We start from the raw sequence: 14,844 nt of genomic DNA on the forward strand, positions 1-14,844 counted from the left end.
GAACTGAGTGAGTGAGTGAGTGCTTGGGGTTTAACGTCGTGCTCAACAATTTTTCAGTCATACGACGACGAAGGAATCCTTAGGGTGCATGTAGGTGTAATGTGCCTCCTTGCAGCAGGACGGATTTCCACCGCTCTTTTATCTAGTGCTGCTTCACTGTGTCGACTTACCGAAGGCAAGTAAGCCGCCCCGCCCGAGCCATTATACTGATACGGGTTGCACTATCCCCTTCATGCTGAACGCCAAGCAAGGAAGTTACAACTTCCTCTTTTAAAGTCTTAGGTGTGACTCGATCAAGGATTGATCCTGGATCTACCGGTCCCGAAGCGGACGCTCTACCAGCTGTGCTATCCGGGCCGGTAAATGGTGAACTGAGACATTCTCCTGGATGAGGAAGGAGTGTAGCAATCTTTGCCGGTTAACATTACGATATGCATGTACAACAACCGAAAAGGTGAACTGAGACATTCTCCTGGATGAGGAGACAGTATAGCAATGTTCGCCCGTACAAGATGTGATGTTTTATAGTCTATTTTTTAGAGATTCGCCTATATTCAGCGCTCTGTAAAATTCTCCCTACCAAAAATGCCTTTAGTCAGTGACACATAACAACCCAAGCTGTACACATGGATATGTTGGAAGTCCATATTCTTGCAAAGAAAATCAAATTCGAACACTTTTGTAATTTATAACGTTAAACTGTATAAGCTTAGTTTCGACACCAAGAGCTCACTGCCTCGGGTGACGTCATAATTATTTTTTAAAAAAACAGTGGCACGTTGGGTAATGGTAAGTTATTTGTTTTCTAATAGGTGCACCAACATGCGGTTAGAACAAACTCCACGCAGTAACACAAGGTACACTACACCCTCAGCGAATAGGCTACATTGTGTTTCAAACAAAATTTCCTAACATCCAGCTTTAAAGCCATACTACCATGAGATCATATACTGCAAGAGATAAAACAAAATTCATTTATTAACGTTATATTAAACGTGTTAACAATTTCAAATATGACAGTTTTAGAAACAGAGTTTACAGAAACACCGATAGCAGTTTAGGTAACTGGTGTCGACCTCCGTCAAAACATGTTGAACTCCGCCCAATAGCCAGCATGCCACTGATTTTTTTAATATTTATGACGTAACCCGAGGGAATGTGTTCTTGCCGTCGAAACCGGGCTTATGGACTTTAATTAGAAAAGGTATTCTAACTTCATTTTCCTTACAATAACATGGACGTTCAACATGGACGAGCTTATGTTGTTACGTTGAATGTGGGGGGCTCTCAGAAAGAAATAGACCACAGATGCATCGGATGGATGTAGGCTAGATTACTATCTGTCCACGTTTAAACTGAAAACTGTCTTTCTACATATGTACATGCATTGGCCCATGCGTATATACAGTTGGAATAAATTGGAACATATCTACAACTCCCAGAGATCGATGTGTTGTCGGTGGAGAAGTACGAAGCCTATATAATGGTTATACACCTTTGAGTTACTTGTGTACATAAATACAGACAGACAGATGTGTGATAATGGTTGGTACAAATGACGCCATGTGCACCAATTACATCGGACTAACGAGGTAAATATAGTGAACAGATATATGCACAGTGACGAGTCCAATCTTGCCTCTCACTTAAACGCACACACACTCAGATATAGTTGGTAGAGAGATAGAATAATCAATGACAATCGTTGTTACGGGCATACGCCGGGTGCAAGGCCAAGAGAAGGGGGCAAAGCCCATGGGCTGTATGTGTTCTGAACAGTGCGTCATTGGAACCATATCAACCCACAAGAGGCATTGATTTTTCTATGAGAGTCCCAAGCACGCGATTTAGCCGTAATCTCCGCAGGAGCACGAAATCTAGGGCTTTCTCGTTCCGTACAAACACAGAGGTTTCCGCTTCTGATAGCTGTATAAACGTCCATACGTATAACATAGCAGGTCCTTCTAGTGTAAACATGCAACAGTACTCATAGCATAATTAAGATGTTTATAACATCCCATGCATACATTCATTATTTTGTGCTTAACACATCATAGAGCCATAATCGTTGAGGGAAGCAAACCAAATAGAGAGGATTAAAGCACTCTCAGGCTCATGTCTAATGTAGATTGACAGAATTTTCACCTAAGCAGCAATACAACAATTTTTTTAGAATCTCTGTATAGAACTGTATATATCAAGTTCGAGTCCAGTTGATATACGGATGTTAGCTTCCTTCCCGTTTGGGCATAAAAGGATAATAAAATGAAAACCTATCGTTTTCGTTCCGCCTATAAATTACAATGTATACACCGGGCAAACTAAACTGGAAATTCGGGCGCTTTCGCCTTATAGGATCCAGTACACTGGGTAGCCGTGGCAGAATGGTGTGCCCATATACACGTGAGGATTTCCCCGACAAAAATAGACCTATACATACATGTATATCTATGGCAGCGTCTTCAAGGTAGCCATACATGAGCTGGTATAATGTAAACGAGTAAAAAGGGTATATATAATAAAAATATAACACAGCATAATGGTTTAAAAGACTGCAGGATAGAGAACAAAACCCAAGCAGTGACAACAGCGTGGTATGTCGGTAAACCAATGAAATATACGGCGTCTTGCCCATTTACCTCAGTTAGAATTCACAGGTTAGTCATTCTTTTGTACTGTTAGAGAATAAACATTGTCTTGTTATGTAAATAAACAGACTTTTCTGCGTCACAAGTTATCATCAAGGATACTCCGTCCAAGGCCTTCACAAAGTCCATGCATCCCAGAATGAGTATAGTATAAAAGATTCACAGCATCTGCGTGGAGAGGAAAAAATTGGTAGTTTGTGTTGGAATATTGCGTATGGCAACAGCACAGAACATATAGTCCTTTTCTTCAATCACATCATGTAAAATACTCCGGATTTATAGGCCTATATTTGAACTAGTTTGTGCTGTTTTAGTTTTTCTCTGCATACTTCTTGCAATACAGCTTTCTTTCGATCCATCGGGAATGTAGTTATATTCATCCGCAGTAGTATTAATAAAAAAAAAAAAATTTTAGGCCCATATACATAGCACGAGTCAATCCGCGAGCCTAATTTTACATATACATATAGTAATGACGTATGTCACACGTGCGCTGTGCATCATATACACAATTTAACATACAGCATGCCTGCAGAGGGGAGGTAGTGGGAAACCAAACACCCTATAGCAAAAACACAAACAAACATTTAACAATTTATTGAACAAACAACAAGACACGTGACGTCGCGATGGAATAAAAAAGAGACACACACATAAAGGAAAAATAAACGCAAATGTTACATGTAACATAAAATGTTATGCGAATACGTTTTACCAAATTTTAGTGAAACTTCTGCAGCATGACTGTCATTGCAGTAATTAAGCGCCAATCAATCAGTTAATGTCATTACATTCATGCGCAGAGCACTAGCTGGGTATCTCCTATCTGCATGTAAATATGGCATACATATAGCTCAAAGTTATTTTTTCCGAGTGTGGAGACGAAAACTAAATTTGACATACCGGCACTCCCTTTGTAGGGTAATTTAACTAAAAAAATAAATAAACTTATCTGGCGTTTGTGAATTAATACGGCTGGATACCAGCCATCTATTGGGCCTTAATTGGGCTTATAGCCTATCTTGAATAACCAGTAGCCTAGCGTAGCTATATAGGCTTATACACTAAAATGTTCATATATGTTCCTACTGTTGTTATTGTTATCAATATTATCAACACTTATTCGACCTGATCTGTGCATCGTTCTCTCACTGTAGTACTGCGCCACCGGCCTATACATATGTACACATGAACATTATAGGCCAATATTAATTTATTCATTTGATTGATGTTTTACGCCTTCCTCAAGAATATTTCACTTATTCGACGTGGTGGAAGGAAAACAGGCAGAGCCTGGGAGAAACCCACGACTATCCGCAGCTAGGCTGCTGGAACACCTTACCACGTAGGCCTCGGGCCGGAGGAGAAGCCAGCATGAGCTGGGCTTGAACTCACAGCGACTGCATTATTGAGGGGCTCCTAGATCACTGCGTCGCACTGATGTGATAACAACGTCGGCTGTGGAGGCTCCATATAGGCCGATATAACCTACACCGGTACAGCATGTAGGCCGCTATACGGCATACTGTTAGATCAGGAGTTTAGCTACATTGTAATCAACTTCTACTTATAGGGCTTTCTGAGGTGTCCATCCCAGTTCTTTGACAAATGACACAAAAACAAATAAATTATAGATAGGGTCAATAATAAATGACAGGGTCGTTAAATTATATGCATGTGACGTCGCTCGCACAGGTATTTAGACCTACTTTAGGCCTATTATTATCATATACATCCTATGCGTAGTATGAATCTGCCTACAAATAGGTCTATACATAGGCCTATGACTTCCGCGTAATTTCTGAACGGTATATAACTGATCTGTCCTTATACTGGACCATGCACCTGTGTGGTGAATTGTTGACGCGCCTGCCTCAAATAGCTCAGTCGTCTTTTCACTTGGCTGTTATTTCAGTGGCGTGACGTCACAGCTGTGACTAACAGTCGACACGTGTTCTCACTGAGGACCGGCATGCTGACCCGCACGTCACGTGTGAAGCGACAGCACTGCCTCTGCTAGCTGACAGGTGACAATCGCTATTACAACTGAACTCAGATTTATGGGTGAAAATCAAACTAAGCCACAAAATCACTATTTACATCGTATACATCATTATATAGATCACGGTGCTACTTCCTAATTAAGTAATGTGTAAATTAAACATTTTAATCAGCATATTTATCAAAAGAGACTGAGGATAAATGTCAAGACTGACAAGCACTCTGCATGACGTCCTCCGTGATTTCCAGCCGGCATCCCCAATCTTTGTACTCCCCTCGCGGAGGGATCCGACACAGCGGAAAACGTAGTTCTTGTCAAATCGAGTTATTCCCACGGTTTGGCCTGTATGGACACAATGGTCACGGGATTGGTGCAATAATTAACATTGAATTTGTTTAATTCGAAAATATGTGATTCATAACAACAGGAACAATTATTTCCTCACTTCACTCTTCGGCGTATTTAGTGACGAACTATTTTTTTATTCATCAACCCGGTGGCAGCCATATTGTGTACTTCGGGAGGTTTGGTCTGAAGAACTAAGCCACCGGTCAACCGGCAAGATAAACGAGTTGGCCACAAACGGTCATAGGCAAGGTTCTGTGAAAGGCAAGAGGACGTCAACATGGCGCAGATATTGCCTATTCGTTTTCAGGAGCATTTGCAGGTACGTATATTTGATGGCCATTTGCAGTTCCACGTCTGCGTACCCATGATTTTATATACACGCCCCTCAATAATTTCACGACATGGCTGACAGATGCTCAAGGATTATTTGCAGAAGTGATATGTTTCCCGGTTGTAAGACCTTGATAATCAAGATCTGTGCTAATCAGCCTAAGGTTATGTAATAGACCATATTCTGTTTGTATGGTTTTGTTAGTTCTCCCGAGCAACAACATCGATGATGTTGAGGCTTCTTTATGCTGTAAATCCCAAACCGGAAGCAGTGAATCTCTAGTTGTGGTCACCTGATTATGATGCCAAAACCGTCTAATTAACACATTTTGTATGTCAACTATGCCATCTTGATAGAAAATACATATTTATATATCGATGCTGGAGAAACTTCTCATATGTTAGGTACATTTTCTGTTACTGGTTGATTATTGAAGTAAACTGTAGATGCAGAGTTTACATGTAGGATAACTTTACACGACCAGTTGTGGTTCAAGACTGAAGTAATAAAAATTACGACCAAGCTATGAAGATTCTTGTGTATGGGATGTTAGCATTCCCACTCACATGTGTAATGTTGTCGGCACAAATGATGATGGTTTCCTTTATCAGCTATTCACTCATAATCAATTCACTCTGTGTGGGTGGGAGTAGGCGGTTATGGCTTAAAGCCACTGTTCTGGGAGATCACTGACTGACCATACTGGACTGAATGGCAAAAAAAAAAAAAATAGAGATTAAAAGCTGTCATGTTCATATTGGTTCTTAAATTTCTGGTAATCACTTTGCAGTGTACAGATTAGCCTTTTGTTTCTGTGTATGCATGTTATTACTGCTGAATGGGAGGGTCAAAGGTAGAGGGGGTGTGTTATCCTGAAAATTTCACTGTGAATAGACAACATTGAATTTTGTTTTATACCATCTGACTTGTAGTTTGCCTGCTAAATGTGGACTAGTCAATCGACTTGGCAACCAAAGTTTTAATTAGAAGTAGAGTATTAAAGCACTGAATATTAAATATAATGTCTATATGTAGTGACAAAATGGGCTGAAACATCACTTTAGACAGATCGGGTTTACTCCCGGATCTAGTGACACCCAAGTACAGTGTACCTTTAATCTGTGCTCCAGATAAATATCCAGGCCTGTGTCCTTGACAGTTCAAAGTTATCAAACTGTTTTTGGAACTATTTGTTATTGTAGTGAAATGATATTTAATATTGACTTGGGTGGTGATCCAGATGAAAATTTATTTCAGAATCATTCACAGATTTAAGAAAATAGGCAGATAAGAATTTTGGGGAATGTAGTGAGGACTGGTATGTGATCCTCGTTGGTGTGGATGTGTAAATGTCAGAATGATTTAAGTATCTAGCAAAGCGAGATGGTTTTCTTGGGCTGTAACCAGTTGCTTGCAGTCATGAACATACATATAACTGCCGTCTTATAAACACAGTTCATGCTTTCCCCTTGTGAAAACGAAGGCAAAAGTAAATTGCTTTTTGTGTGTGCGTGTAGGAAGATCTGCAGCAAACCTGCAGATGGTCAGCTTAGCTTGGTTTCCTCCAAATGTGCATTGAAATATTTTTGAGTATGGCATAAAATGCTAATCAAATAAATTCTCTGTGTGTCAGCTTTTGTTACGCCCATTACGTGCAGTGTAAAAAATGATTTGGAGGCATGATTTTACCACATTTACTGCTGTAAGTTGATAAGGCTAACTGTATACATGATAGAAAGAAGTGCTGTTTTAATAACAGGTGTCCAAAGGATTGTGTAACAGTTTACCTTATACTTCACAATAGTGTGAAGTCCAGTGCAGGCTGTTAACCTACATATAACACGCTGCTTTGGTGACAGGTTTCTCAGCACTTTATAGGCTACCTTGCACTATAATGAAATTACCTTGTGATCCAGTTTATATGGCTGCAGTCCGTCTAACACACAGGTCATGATTTTGACATTGAACAAAGTTCTATTAATGCAAAATGTATTTTGTCAAATATTTCGGTTTTGTTAGTTTAATATAAATGCAAGAGATTTTTTGTTACCTAAGGATTTCACTAGTATATTCTACGGTACACAAGTTTTCATGTTAGGAACACAAGCATTTCAACACTGCCCTAAGAGGTATATCCCGCGAAGCTGGCGTAATCACAGGCCTGAGCTGATCTACAGAGCTCGGTGCATGTTAATCATTTCCATAAGCAGAATTCAAGCAGCGTAGCTTCGTCCACTTTTTAAATAAAAGCCAGAATTAACTAATGGAACTTCACATGCTTCACATTCAAAATGGCAGACAACTGTCAACAATCACTTGACAGCGATATGTCTACTGAACCAAAAAATATAATGTTCACAGTTTTAATGTATGTCCTGCTAAATCAATGTATTAAGTGGAGGAAAGAGGAAAAAAAAATGTAGACGCCATTCTCAAACGTTTGAGTTCATCTCAACTCCCTCATGTCAGCATGCCGGTAAGCCAAATCTCACTCCCGGCAGTTTCACACTTCGCTTTATAGCCAATCAATAATTTGATTAAAGTTATCAACTTTTACTGAAGGTGTACAGATATTACTTGCTGTATAAGGTATGCCTGTCACAGGGAGCAAAATGTGTTCTGGATTGCTGACGAAGCCACACACACACACACGCAGAAGTAATGCTGCAACAACAACATCCCACATGCATTTGGAATGAAACTCGTTCTCAGGGAAATGAATCTAGTTACAAGCTCTTCAATTATTCATGGGAAAATCCATTTCTTTTGCTTTTAGTCACGTAATATTCAAAAGCTTAAGCCTAAAATGTCAAATAACACATCAAACGTCACATATCAAACGTAGGAAATGAAGCAAATGACATTTACATATGTTTCTTGGTAAAAAATCTTTATTCCTTTGCAGTTTTAGCTGTTCTCACATGAAAGTACACAACAGATTTTTGGGGACAAGAGTTGGGTCATGTTATATCGGATTGCGAGCTATATCGAGGCGTCTTATAGCAATGCTACACTGTACTTTCATTTGCTGATATTTGTGCACACAGACCATAAGCCAAATATATTTTAAGCCATGATAAAGCTTATTATTTGGTTCTGATTTGGACAAGTGTGTGAGTTATATTGCATCTGGTCAGGTCGTGTCAGTATTTCATCTCACCAATGCGGTCGCCATGAGTTCAAGTCCAGCTCATGCTGTTTTACTCTCTGGTCGTACATGGAAAGGTCCGCTTGCAACCAACAGATGGTCGTGGGTTTTCTCCAGGCTCTGCCCGGTTTCCTCCCACCATAATGCTGGATGCCGTTGTGTAAGTGAAATATTCTTGAGTACGGCGTAAAACACCAATCAAATAAATAAATCAAATAAATCCATATTTCATTGAAAAAAAAAGAAGAAAAACTATAAAACTTGATATGTATTCATAGCTTTGAAGTTTTTTGCAGAAGTTTGATCTTTGCTCCTGTGATTTTGAATGAAAAAATTAAAACTTGAGTCTGTGTTTATGAAATTGATGGAATGTTCGGTTTTTTTTACATTTCAGCTCCAAAATGTTGGAATCAATGCAGCCAACATTGGCTTCAGCACCCTCACAATGGAATCTGACAAATTCATATGTGTACGTGAGAAAGTGGGAGACTCCAACCAGGTGGTCATTATAGACATGAATGACCCAACCAACCCAGTGAGAAGACCAATCTCGGCTGACTCGGCTATCATGAACCCAGCCAGTAAAGTTATTGCTCTGAAAGGTAGATATTGGTCTTGAGATGGGCTGACTATGATAGTGGTGCACCGTGTGTGTGTAATATATTTTATGGTTGAAGCTTGAAATTCCCACTGGCCTCATTGACCATCAGGTGTTTATGCTAAGTTGTTTAACTTGCTCTAAAAATATATGGTAATATTTAGGGTCCCTGCATCAGGGGAAGCCTCCAATGTTCAATAGATGCACAGATTTCTTTTCATTTTTTATTTTTTTTGCTCATATACAAACTCAGCCAAAAAAGAAAAATGTTTTATTTTTTTTGGCCAGTCTGTCATCAGACATAGCCTGAATGATCTGTTACTGCAGGCACATTATCTTGCTGGTCGTGAAAGATAGGTCTTCGCAGTAGTAACTATAGCCAAGGTACATTACCCCATGTCCCCAGGTGAAATGGGCTCTTATGCAAAATAATGTGCCAGCTTGCAACGAAAATCTTTTTGAATATCAACCGATATTAATTTGTGCCTGTCAAGCTTTGACTTCCGTTCAACCAAATAATGTCTGATTTTGATAAAATTGCATGTTGAAACTGATTTCCATAAACATCGTATCAATTTTGAAGACCAGTCTCGTGTTTTGAATACCAACTTGATTTATACAAGAGTTTTGCATATTTGGCATGGGATATAAATTTCTGGATTTGCTGGTTTCAGTTTTGTTTTTTGTTTTTAAGACCTATCGTCTTGCTTGCAAAGCTCTTCAGGTCACTGTGGTAATTTCAGTATATTTTTACATGCATTATTGTGCAACACAAAAACGAAAATATTGTACAGATACTTAGAATTCGTTTAGTCTGCCAGCAACCTGCGGATGGTCGTGGGTTTCCCCCGGGGTCTGCCCGGTTTCCACCCACCATAATGCTGACCGTCGTCATATAAGTGAAATATTCTTGAGTACGGCGTAAGACACCAATCAAATAAATAAATAAATACATTTCGTTTACTGTTTCAGCTGGAAAGACATTACAAATTTTCAACATTGAGATGAAAAGCAAGATGAAGGCTCACACCATGCAGGATGAGGTACAGTTCTGGAAGTGGATTTCTGTGAACACTGTAGCCTTGGTGACAGATACAGCTGTCTATCATTGGAGCATGGAAGGTATGTGGTTTAAATCACATTGATATTTACTCACACTTTCCTAAGGGTTATTGTTGCAGATACTGTGGCTTTTGAACATGGGAGAATGTGTTCAGTCTTGTTGATTTCCCAATTCCTCATTGTTTGGAGAGGATATGGTGGATTGTTTCATGTTTGTGTTGATTGCTCTCTGTAAAAATATTAAAGCAGAATCATTGAAATTGTACTTAAATGTACGCCCTGGCAGCCATTGGTGAAGACCTATACCATCATGAAGATGCTGGAGAAGGTATTACTGTATAAATCTCTAGGTCTACCATGTTATTAATATGGGCAATTCAGTGGACAAGGTGCCTTGGTGCAAAATGTTAGATGTTTTGATTTGCACTTGGTTTCTTGAATGGCTAGGACATGCGTAAAATTGCTGACCAATACTGAGGCGGTAATTTTTTTGGTATTGCAGGAGACTCTCAGCCTCAGAAAATTTTTGACCGTCATTCCAGTCTCTCTGGCTGTCAGATCATTAACTATAGGGTAGATGCAAAGCAACAGTGGCTCCTGGTCATAGGGATATCAGCACAGGTAAGCATTCTACTGATTACAGGTGAGATGAAAATTGTATCATTTTTACAAGGTAAAACACGCTGTATACGCTGCCATGAAGTAATTGTAATGTAACTACTATAGAAAACAACCAGATTTGTTAGCTCCCTATGGCTTCCAGCACCTTGGACCATTTCTGTCAGTCGATCATAGGCCGTACGTGGGAAGGTCTGCCAGCAACCTGCGGATGGTCTGTCAGCAACCTGCGGAGGGTCATGGGTTTCCCCCCGGTCTCTGCCGGTTTCCACCCACCATAATAATGGCCGCCGTCATATAAGTGGAATATTCTTCAGTATGGCGTAAAACACCAATCAACAATCAAATAAATAAATAAATCAATCCATCATAGTTTTCTGAAAGTACTGTAGAGGTTCATTGTATCGATTTTCAACAGCATTACACCATTTTTGTTTTTGGACTATTACATCTTATTACACTTTTTGCCAAAACATCTTCTGATTGGGAATTGACACCTGGTACACCATGTTCTTTGCCTATCCAAGACAATTTATAGACTTATTTCAAGTTTCGGACTGTTTTTTCCATATTCGCAAAAGTTACATGTAGGGCATTATCCAGCTCTGAAGTGGACTTTGACATAAGTATTTTCCTGATTGTAACTGATATGGGCATATTTATTGCAGAAACAATACTTTCAGAATGCTTGTTCAGTAAAGGTGACATTTCAGTGCCAACATATTGCGCACAATAATCAGTTTGGTTGATTTTAAGCTTAAACATGCGCACACATCTTCTGATTAGTTTGTGCTCTGTGAACTTCATCTCTTGCCTTTTTTGTATGTTTGTAGCAAAATAGAGTAGTGGGAGCCATGCAGCTGTATTCAGTGGAGAGAAAAGTGAGTCAGCCAATTGAAGGTCATGCTGCGGCCTTTTCGCAGTTCAAGATGGAGGGAAATTCCCAGCCTTCCACCCTGTTCTGTTTCGCTGTGCGTGGCGCTCAAGGAGGAAAGGTTAGTGTTGAATGCTCACACCGAAAGAACACAGCAATTTAGGGCAGCAAATCTGTAAAGTAGTGCTCTGTTGTTCTGACGTTTTCACATAAGCCACAATTGCTTGCCCTAAATCTCATAATCTTGACTAAAGACCCTATGTTTAAGACTATTTCATGTGATCTTCTTGTGAACAGTTACACATAATCGAGGTTGGAGCCGCCCCTCAAGGAAACACCCCATTCCAGAAGAAGGCTGTGGATGTATTCTTCCCACCAGAGGCCCAGAATGACTTTCCTGTGGCCATGCAGGTGAGCCCTTGTTGAATGACCCTGGGTTAGGGAAAGTGGGAAAACCTTTTTTATTGATAATAGGGGTTGAAATTAGCAAATGTATGCATGCCCCATGTTATATTTCTTCAGCAGAGATGATTTTAGCAGTGGTAGGGTCATGGGATCAAGAGGCCAAGTGGTCAAGGAAGTTTTGGCCATCTACACCTTATGCCATATCTCATGTAGAGTTTTGCAGATATTGACAAAAAACCACCAGGGCCCAGTCTCACAAAGAAACATGTATGATAATCCCAAATATATGACAATAACGACAATGGTATGCTAATAGCGACGTACAAAATATCCTGACAAATGTACGATATAAAATGCTGGACGCTGCTTTGTGAAACTGGCTGCAGCATTCACTGTCCCCGTGGTATGCGTTTTGAAGCATGGTTTATGATAGGTGGTGTACTTTCCACGCTGACACGTGTTAAAGTAAGGGTGATGCATTCTAATCCTGTACATGTACCTTGGCTGCAATGATTGAATTCTTTTTTTTTTAATACATGGTTTAATTGTATGCTCAGTTTCTATGACATTGTCAATTCAATGTCAAATGCATGACTTTGATTGAGGTATGTATTCAGGTATCCTCTGGTGTATTCAACTCTTTGTCCGTGCATTTTTAAGTTCTTTGACCTCACTTCAGTTGAAGTGGCCTTATAAATCGGTAACATTGGCAAAGGTTGATGGTTTACTCCAGTCTCTCCAGTTTTCTCTGCCCGACAAAATGTCACCATTGTATGAGTGAAAATTCTTGTCTTTAACATTTAAAAACAAATAAATAACAGGTGAAGGTGAGTGTTTAGCGTTATGTGATCAGGTCATAAATTTAGCTGTTGTTCATTGTTTTCTGCGTAGGCAAGTTCAAAGCACGATGTGATTTACCTGATAACAAAGTACGGCTATATCCACCTGTATGACCTGGAGACGGGCATCTGTGTGTATATGAACAGGATTAGTGGAGAGACCATCTTTGTGACGGCTCCTCACGAGCCCACGGCCGGCATCATCGGGGTCAATAGGAAAGGCCAGGTGAGTGCTGGAGCAGATGTGCGCTTGGCACTGTGATAGACATACGAGCTTTAGGGAAACTCTCATTGTGAAAGTGAATCCTGTTGAAGACATAAAATCAAATTGAATGCTGTATTTGAGCCAAAAGATTTCACAAGAGGTGAGTTTTAAATTTTAGGTTGGTGTACATGTCATAAAATCAGTATGATATTGTTGTATCATTAAAACAAATCATACAGCACCTTTCTGGGGGTGAATAGAATTCTCATAATCAGCAAAATTAGTTGTTTATTAACGGGTGAAATTTTAGGTCCAGTAATGTATATTACGAGCTATTTAATGTTGATTGCCATGGCTCAGGATTTCTTTTGAAAGGAATCTTTGAAAAAATAAACACGTCAAGAATTCTACAAGGAAAGCTGCCCAAGAAATTAAATAAATTATTGTTAAAGAAGTACAGAAATGATAAGACCACATGTGTGAAATACAATACAGAAAAGAAGAGGTTAATTTGTCACATTGCATTTTTTTTGTATACATCCTGTGTCATACAGGGTTGTCATCTATGAGGACTGAGAGTACATTTATACATTGGTGTTGTGCAGGTGTTGTCAGTAAGTGTGGAGGAAGAGAACATTGTTCCATACATCACCAACACTCTGCAAAACCCAGACCTGGCTCTCAGAATGGCGTCGCGCAACAACTTACCTGGGGCTGAGGATCTGTTTGTGAGGAAGTTTAACAACCTCTTCCAGGCTGGCAACTATGCTGATGCGGCCAAAGTTGCTGCCAGTGCTCCCAAGGTAGGTTACTGTTAAGTTTGCCTGATCATTTTTGTGTTATGTATCAAAGCAAAAAGTGTGGGACTCTCCTATTTAACTTGTAAAATTGTTTCCTGGCTTTACTGTCCCAGAACAGAGCCATATATAGTTGCTGAAGCTCGTGTCAGGACCCGAAATTAATACTGGTCTGCTAGATCGTTTCCAGTGGAATTATGGTCAAGCGAGTAAAGGAGTGGTCCAGCTGTTTTTCAACATTTAACAGTGACCGTATTCAGTATTATTAACAATCGTCAAACATGTGGCCTCTACAAGATGAATTAGACGAAAATATATCAGTTTAAATGGTGTGAAGGTGTACTCCATCATACATGCATAACTGAAGGACCACCCCATATCGAGGAACGGTGGATCGCAAAGGATCTATGTTGGCCAGAGACATTTTCCAGTTAATTTTGACCATTTGATTGTCCTGCAAACGAAAACTGTTGCAGTCTAATGGCATGATATAACATGGGGCCGTCTGGAATTTTCAGGGCATCCTGCGTACCCCTCAGACCATCCAGAGATTTCAGATGTTGCCAGCCCAAGCTGGTCAGACGTCTCCTTTGCTCCAATACTTTGGCATTCTCCTGGACAAGGGTCAGCTGAACAAATACGAGTCCCTGGAGTTGTGCAGACCTGTCCTACAACAAGGACGCAAGCAACTCCTAGAGAAGTGGCTCAAGGAAGACAAGGTGAGACACGGCATTACATAAGGGGCTAACTCCTAACTCTCTTGTAAAGAGAAAAGCTAAGCTATCACTAAGAAGCATAGTTTTGCTATGTTTTAAAGTACTTCTGTAGAAAAAACTGTTGGTAGCCGAAATTTCGCTTTATAAACAATCATATTTCAGCTCAGTTTTGTTCAGTAAGAAAATGCGTCCCAAAATTATTCTTTTTGATTCAGAGAAGTTTGTGTAGTCAACTTAGTGATTTATGGTGCAT

General features: G+C 39.8%; 1 protein-coding gene across 1 annotated transcript in view; it reads left to right on the forward strand.

Annotated features, from left to right (window-relative positions):
- Positions 1-5,136: 5,136 nt before the first annotated feature.
- Positions 5,137-14,844, forward strand: part of LOC135477256 (clathrin heavy chain 1) — a 28,105-nt gene continuing 18,397 nt past the window's right edge. Inside the window, exons 1-9 of the mRNA XM_064757440.1 lie at positions 5,137-5,317; positions 8,872-9,079; positions 10,048-10,197; positions 10,640-10,758; positions 11,589-11,750; positions 11,927-12,040; positions 12,926-13,099; positions 13,684-13,881; positions 14,394-14,594. Of these exons, the coding sequence (XP_064613510.1) occupies positions 5,276-5,317; positions 8,872-9,079; positions 10,048-10,197; positions 10,640-10,758; positions 11,589-11,750; positions 11,927-12,040; positions 12,926-13,099; positions 13,684-13,881; positions 14,394-14,594 (1,368 nt within the window). The 5' untranslated portion in view covers positions 5,137-5,275. The remainder of the gene's footprint in view (positions 5,318-8,871; positions 9,080-10,047; positions 10,198-10,639; positions 10,759-11,588; positions 11,751-11,926; positions 12,041-12,925; positions 13,100-13,683; positions 13,882-14,393; positions 14,595-14,844) is intronic.

Source organism: Liolophura sinensis, chromosome 10, assembly GCF_032854445.1.
Source record: "Liolophura sinensis isolate JHLJ2023 chromosome 10, CUHK_Ljap_v2, whole genome shotgun sequence".
NCBI classification, from domain to species: domain Eukaryota; kingdom Metazoa; phylum Mollusca; class Polyplacophora; order Chitonida; family Chitonidae; genus Liolophura; species Liolophura sinensis.